This window comes from Bison bison, unplaced genomic scaffold, assembly GCF_000754665.1.
Source record: "Bison bison bison isolate TAMUID 2011002044 unplaced genomic scaffold, Bison_UMD1.0 scf7180017864162, whole genome shotgun sequence".
Classification (NCBI taxonomy): domain Eukaryota; kingdom Metazoa; phylum Chordata; class Mammalia; order Artiodactyla; family Bovidae; genus Bison; species Bison bison.
The window spans coordinates 4,438,031-4,445,968 of NW_011494734.1; the positions used below are offsets into that span (position 1 = coordinate 4,438,031).

General features: G+C 39.4%; 1 gene segment (V, D, J or C); it reads right to left on the reverse strand.

Annotated features, from left to right (window-relative positions):
• LOC104989723 overlaps positions 1–7,938 on the reverse strand; it is a 26,685-nt gene that overhangs the window by 3,755 nt on the left and 14,992 nt on the right. Inside the window, 4 exon segments of the C gene segment in view lie at positions 732–773; positions 1,058–1,105; positions 1,588–1,647; positions 6,329–6,658. Coding sequence covers positions 732–773; positions 1,058–1,105; positions 1,588–1,647; positions 6,329–6,658 — 480 coding nt within the window.

Here is a 7,938-nt window from a genome sequence, read left to right on the forward strand (position 1 = left end):
TACTTTGGCCACCTGATGTGAAGAGCTGACTCATTGGAAAAGACCCTGATGCTGGAAAAGATTGAAGGCAGGAGGAGAAGGGAATGACAGAGGATGAGATGGTTGGATGGCATCACCGACTCGATGGACATGGGTTTGAGTGGACTCTGGGAGTTGGTGATGGACAGGGAAGCCTGCCATGCTGTGGTTCATGGGGTCACAAAGAGTCAGACACGACTGAGTGACTGAACTGAACTGAACTGAATATATACCCTCTTAGGAGCTTTATGAAAATCATACTTAAAATACACAAAAGACATAGTATAAGGCCATCTGTAGGAATATGAAACTCTCTATAAGCATCAGTTTATGTTATTAGGTACTAGCAATAACATAGTGCACTTACATAAAAGCAACTTTGTATCATTTTTGCATAGTCACTATAATCAAAAGCTACACAACCGCATCCTCTAATTGAGAGTCATCTCACACCAAAACCAGTATTTATTGTGTTAAGATGACTCTTACAGAATGTTGGATTTACTTAAAATATGTGTAACCTAAAATATATAGACAGTGTAACAATCTAAATAATAGACTTACTTAAGATTTCCTTATGGACCGTTTAACAGTCTATTTTGCAATATCCAGACTTTCTGATTTTCTACCTTAAACCAAGTTCAAAAGTTTAATTTATCTAGAGGAAAAAAGTGCTATAACATGACATAAAGGCAAATACAGACAAAACTTACTGTTTTCATCTTTCAGACATGCTTTTGTAGAATTAGCGAATTCTAGAAGAGAAAATAGTAGTCAATTGTTCATACTTACTATTTGATACATGATGTATATGTATATGTATGTTTGTGTGTGTGTATATATGTACACAATACACACACATATATATAAAATCTGCCAATAGAGACAGGAGAGATACTGATCAAATGTATGAATCTTAAAGTTTCAGAAATAATTGGTCTTTCCTACCATAAACCAGGAAAGTTCAAAAGGTAATTTCATCAGGAGGAAAAGAAAATGCTATAGGATGACATGAAGGCGAATATATACAAAAACTTACCACTTTCATCTCTCGCACAAGCTTTTGTAAAATCAGTATCAGTGACTTCTAGAAGAAATGAGAGCAAATATTAATCAATTGTCCATGCCCATTATGACAGTGTGTGTGTGTATGTATATATGTGTGTGTGTGTATATATATATATAAAATCTGCTGCTAGACAAGTCAGTCGGTTCTTGAAACTATGAAAATTTTTAGCATCACTATTCCAGATATTTGTTCTTTTCTACTTTAAGCCAGAGAAGTTCAAAAGAAGTTAATTAATCAGAAGGGAAAAAAATACTAAAGCTTAACATAAAGGTGCATGCAAGCCTGCTAAGACGCTTCAGTCATGTCCGACTCTTTGAGACCCTATGAACTGTAGCCCTCCAGGCTTTTCTATCCATGGGATTCTCCAGGAAAAAATACTGGAGTGGTTTTGACCCAGGGGTCAAACCCATGTCTCCCGTGGCTCCTGCATTGCAGGCAGATTTTTACCACTGAGCCACCAGGGAAGCCCAACATAAAAGCAAACATACACAAAAACTTACCACTTCCATCTTTCAAACAATCATTTGGAGGCTCAGTAGTAGTGACAACTGGGGTGAAAACTACAATAAATTAGAGAAAGTATTGTCAATTATTCATGTTCATCATTTGTGCATGCGTGTTTATATGTGTATGTGTAACATATATGTATGTGTGCATGTAGCATATATATTATATATATGATCTGCTGACAGATTAAAATATGAGCTCTACAAATCCAGAAATAGTTCATCTGATAATATGTAATTCAGTAGATCTAATTCATATATTGTTTTCTACATGTGACAATGTCTGTCCAAAATACAATTTCAAGAAATATTTGCAGAAAGGCTAACAGAAAAAGTGGCTGCTCTACATCTTGAGTGTCCACTGCTGACATGAAAGGATGTTCCCAAGATGAACACATCCAATCCTAGAATCTGCAACAGAATCCCACGTTCAAGGAAGTCTGGCTCAGGTAAATTTCCCTTCTAAGCAAAGGAAAGCAGTCACACCTTTCCAAATCACACACGTTCCCAGTATCCCTGACTTATGCACATGATTTCTGCATTTGTGGTGTTTGTGGGCATAATGAAAACAATAAGGCTAATAGCTAGTGAGCAACTATAACTGCCCTAACTACTTCACATGTGTTACCTTCTTTAATCTTCCAGTGACACTGGAGTGAGGTGTATTTTGGGGGATTCCATGTTACAAAAGAAGAAATAAGGATCAGAGGGAAAGTGACTGGCAGAGAGTTGGACCAATGGTACCAGTGATGACAGAGCCAGCATTCAAAGGATTATTGTGAGAGATTAAATGAGACGGAGCCTGTGTAAAGTACTTTGTAAAATAAGCCAGAGAAAGAGAGAGAAAGTAACCAATGAACAACAGAATTCTACTACTGTAGACACTAAAAACATCTTCTTTTCCAGATATCTTAATTATTATTATCAGTGACCTCGTTTATATAGGAGGTCAACATTTCAGTGCAATTCCAGGGATAGGAAATTCCAAATACAAAAAAAAAAATCAGCCAAATTGCATTTGTAGGAGGTCAACATTTCAGTGCAATTCCAGGGATGGAAAATTCCAAATACAAAAAAAAATCAGCCAAATTGCATTATAGTTTTCCATATAGAAAATGGATCCGGGAAAACAGAGTCATAGTGGTTGTTTGGTTTATTGCTTTTCTTCTGGATATGTTCTTATCCATATGGATTTGGTTCTGGTATGCCATTTTATGCCTTCATTGAGATCAGTTTTCACTATAAAAAATGAATTTGAGGTGTTAAGTCTTTGCAGTAAATGCCAAGAGTGAAATATTAATATAATCATCCTCAAGAACTGACCTTAATGTGTCTTAAAACTCTCTGGGACTTCCTTGATGGTACAGTGGGTGGGAATCCATCTGCCCATCCAGGGGACATGGTTTCAATCTCTGGTCTGAAAGATTCCACATGCCACAAGGCAGCTAAGCCCGTGCCCCACAACTACTTAGCCCATGCTCCGCAGCACGAGAAGCCATTGCAATGAGAAGCAGTATATATTGAATCACTTTTTTTGGGGCTCCAAAATCACTGTGGATGGTGACTTCAGCCATGAAATTAAAAGACGCTTTCCCCTTGGAAGAAAAGCTATGACAAAACTAGATAGTGTATTAAAAAGCAGAGATATTACTTTGCCAATGAAGGTCCATATAGTCAAACCTAGGTTTTTCCTGTAGTCATGTATGCATGTGAGAGTTGGACTATAAAGAAAGCTGGACACCAAAGAATTGATGCTTTCAAACTGTGGTGTTGGAGAAGACTCATGAGAGTCCCTTGGATTGCAAGGAGATCAAACCAGTCAATCCTAAAGGAAATCAACCCTGAATATTCATTGGAAGGACTGATGCTAAAGCTGAAGCTCCAGTACTTTGGCCACCTGATGGGAAGAGCCATGTCATTGGAAAAGACCCTGATGCTGGGAAAGATAGAAGGCAGGACAAAAAGGGGACAAGAGGATGAGATGGTTGGATGGCATCACCAACTCAATAAACATGAGTTTGAGCAAGCTCTGGGAGATGGTGATGACAGGGAAGCCTAGCACGCTGTAGTCTACGGGGTCGCAAAGAGTCAGACACAACTGAGAAACTGAACAACAACACAGTATTCTTGAAAGTGAAAGCGTTAGTCTCTCAGTTGAGTCCAACTTTTTGCATCCCCTTTGACCGTAGCCCACCAGGCTCCTCTGTCCATGGGATTCTCCAGGCAAGAATATTGGAGTGGGTAGTCATTCTCTTCTCCAAAGTATCTTCCCAACCCAGGAATAGAATCCAATTCTCCTGCATTGCAGGGAGATTCTTTACCATCTGAACCACCAAGGAAGCCCATATAATATTCTTAACTTTTATCAAAAAGAAGAAACTTCCCAAAAATAGCATTAGAAATTTACTGCTGCTGCTAAGTCGCTTCAGTCATGTCCAACCCTGTGTGACCCCATAGACTGCAGCCCACCAGGCTCCCCCGTCCCTGGGATTCTCCAGACAAGAACACTGGAATGGGAAATTTACTAAAGAGTGACATTCACAGAAATGCCCTCTTTAGCTATATGGCCATGAAATCCATGGGAAACATTTATTTTAGAAATTAAGTGCCAAGTATCACACATGATAAAAGGGAACTTGTCTCCTTTATGGTAATTATCACCGTGAAACTTACTACCCTTTTTATTTTTCCTTAATCACAGAAAAATTAAAACCTAATAGGACAGTTAGAGCCATGATTATATTAAACTGCACTTAACAAATTTGTTTGTTATGTATTTCTTAGAGTAGAATGAGTGGAAATAGAAATTTAGGGCAGTTTCTGTAATCTTAGTTTTGATTAGTTTAAGGAAAGAATATAAATATTACAGTAGATGCATGAACAAATACACCCATTTATGTTTTAGGATGCAATTTTTTTGCTGACTTTATTTCATCTCCTCTTCATTGCAGTCCTAGAACAAAGCCAAGGCAAATGTTCAAGCTTGATTTGATCATTGGCAAACTAAGAATCAGAGAAGATAAAGACTTACTTCAGAAATTCAGACTGGTGCACAGCAAACATCTGTGCACATTTTATGTGCTTGGTTCCCACTGCTTGAAAAGGCTTTCTAACCACAGAGAAAAGCACAAAATGATTCCTCTGATGGGCACTCTGTGGCCTTTGGTCTGCTAGGTGAATTACTCAGAACGTTAAGTCCGGAGTCCAGTGAGTTAGAGGACCACTGTCAGGGTGAAGATACACCCAGCACTTTGCCCCCACTGTGTGGACACATCCAGGATCTGCTCACAGGGGCTGCTTTGGGATGTCATGCCTGGATCGCAAGTGACCCTGAGTCATCCAGAAAACTGTATATTCTCTTGACTGTAGTGCATCCTCCTAGGACAGTAATTCACCTGAGTGTGTCCATTCACACATCCCTCCAGACCTGGCATGTGCTAGGGCTGCAATAAAAGTATCTTGAAAGACCTTTTCTAACAGCAAGAAATACATTCATTATGTACAGTGGGAATAAGTTTGCACACTTTAGTCTCACCCGATCTTTAATTACAAATTTTAACTTCAAGGTAGTAAATAAAGTACAAATTTTAACTAAGACCATAATAAAACTGCAGCAGTAAATTATTCTCTTCAGTTGGTCAAAAAGTTCTTTCAAGTTTTTTCCATAACATCTTATGAAAACCCAAATAAACTTTTTAGCCAACTCAATACTTTTTGTTGAACTGCAGTCTGGTTTCCTCATAAGAACATCATTTTGTCATTTAATAACCCACTGTTTCTGACTCATACTTTGAGTAAAACCAGGATTAAAGTGAGAATGACTTTGCTTGGTGAGTAGAGCATTCCTGAAAGAAATATAAATGTTCTTATTTCCTGATCAACCAAGCAATCAAAAGTGGAATTTCTTTTTGCAAATTTGTTGTGCACTAAGTTGCTGCTGCTGCTGCTGCTAAGTCACTTCAGTCGTGTCTGACTCTGTGCAACCCCATAGATGGCAGCTCACCAGGCTCCCCTGTCCCTGGGATTCTCCAGGCAAGAACACTGGAGTGGGTTGCCATTTCCTTCTCCAATGCATGAAAGTGAAAAGTGAAAGTGAAGTCGCTCAGTCGTGTCCGACTCCTAGCGACCCCATGGACTGCAGCCTACCAGGGTCCTCCATCCATGGGATTTTCCAGGCAAGAGTACTGGAGTGGGGTGCCATCGCCTTCTCCGGCACTAAGTTGCTAGAGGCTTTCATATATTTTCTTTAATTTAATCCATACAAAGACCCTAAAATCATCATTGTGACTGTAACATTTTGGAAGATGAAACTGAGGCTGAGAAAGCTTAAAAATCTTTTTTCTTTTTTGTTTTAATGTTCCCATGACTGTACTATTTTAATTCTAGTGGGAATTTCAAAACATTTATGCTACCATTAAACATAACAACATCTTAGAAAGACGTGTTTATTTGACTTGACAGAAAAGTTGGGGTATTGTCTTTGAAAAACTGTGTTCTGGGAGGTTATTGTTGTTTAGTTGCTAAGTTGTGTCTGACTCTTCTTTTGTGACCCAGGCTTCTCTGTCTGGAATTTCTGAGGCAAAAATACTGGAGTGGGTTTGTGTTTCCAAATCCAGGGGATCTTGCCAACCCAGGGCTCAAACCCATGTCACCTACATTGGCAGGTGGGTTCTTTACCACTGAGCCACTAGGGAAGCCCAAGGGAGGTTATATTTATATGTTTATATTCACATACCTTCATTCACTGCAGGAAAAAGAATCTCTTGATCTTTTCCTCTTGTATTTTTCTCATGTTTGACGATACACATGTGCTCTTCCTTCATGGAGTTTTCTGTCACGGTCAGCCAGCTGAACGTCATGTATGTGTCATTGGTCTTCATGGTATTTCCCTGCTGGGATGGCAGAACTCTGTTGCCATTCTTTTCTTTCCAAGAAACCTTAATAACATCAGGGAAAAATTTTTCCAGAAGACAAAGATATGTTGCAGCCTGTTGATGGTTGACTTCGTTAATTGAAGGAAGAAAAATTGTGGGTTTTGGGGAGGTATCTGCAGGAAGTTTTTTATCTGCAGAGGGGGATAGAAAAGAATTTAAAATAGTTATTAGAGAAACATGGAGAACCATGGAATAAACTAGCATGCAATAAAAGGAAGAAAACTTGTCACTGAACTAGTGCTCACCATGGATTACATTCACTTACTATCCTTCTTATTTTCAATAGAAAGAGACGTTCAAGAGGTTATGTAACTTGCCCAAAGTCACAGCTAGCAGAGTAGAACCTGGATCACACGTTGGCCTTTGTTCTTTTTCCATATGGTAAGATGGGGTATGAGTTTTATCTCCTTCCAAAATTCACGAACACATTTATTTTTTAACATCTCTATTGTTTATCATAGTGGAGCCTGTTTTAAAGTGGATGGATGGGCTTCCCTAATGGCTCAGTGGTAAAGAATCCTCCTGCCAATGTAGGAGACACACATTTGATCCCTGATCCGGAAGATTCCACATGCCTCGAGCAACTAAGCCCCTGCACAACTATTGAGCCTGTGCTCTAGAGCCCTGAAAACATGACTACTGAGCCCTTGTGCTGCAACTACTGAAGCCCGCAGGCCCGAGAGCCCATGCTCTGCAACAAGAGAAGCCACTGCAATAAGCCCGCACTGCAATGAAGAGTAGCCCCACTCTCTGAAACTAGAGAAAAGCCCATGTTGCAGCAAAGAAGATGCAGCAAGGACAAAAATTTTAAAAATAAAATTATATTAAAAAAATGAAGCATTTGGGTGTGTGGTGAGAATGAGAATGGGGGAGAAGTCCAGTTAACTCTGATAGTTTCTCTAGAGGTGAGAATCTTTGACTTTTTTCAAACTTTTAATTTTATATTTGAGTATAGCTGATTAACAATGTTGTGTTAGTTTCAAATGTACAACAAAGTGATTCAGTTATACGTATACATGTATCTCTTCTTTTTCAAATTCTTTTCCCAATTAGATTGTTACAGAATATTGAGCAAAATTCCCTTCCCTGTACTATATACAGTAGGTCCTTGATGGTTATCCATTTTAAATATGCTGCTAAGTCGCTTCAGTCATGTCCGACTCTGTGCGACCCCATAGATGGCAGCCCACCAGGCTCCCCGTCCCTGGGATTCTCCAGACAAGAACACTGGAGCGGGTTGCCATTTCCTTCTCCAATGCATGAAAGTAAAAAGTGAAAGTGAAGTCGCTCAGTCGTGTCCAACTCTTAGTGACCCCATGGACTGCAGCCTACCAGGGTCCTCCATCCTTGGGATTTTCCAGGCAAGAGTACTGGAGTGGGGTGCCATTGCCTTCTCCGATTTTAAATATAG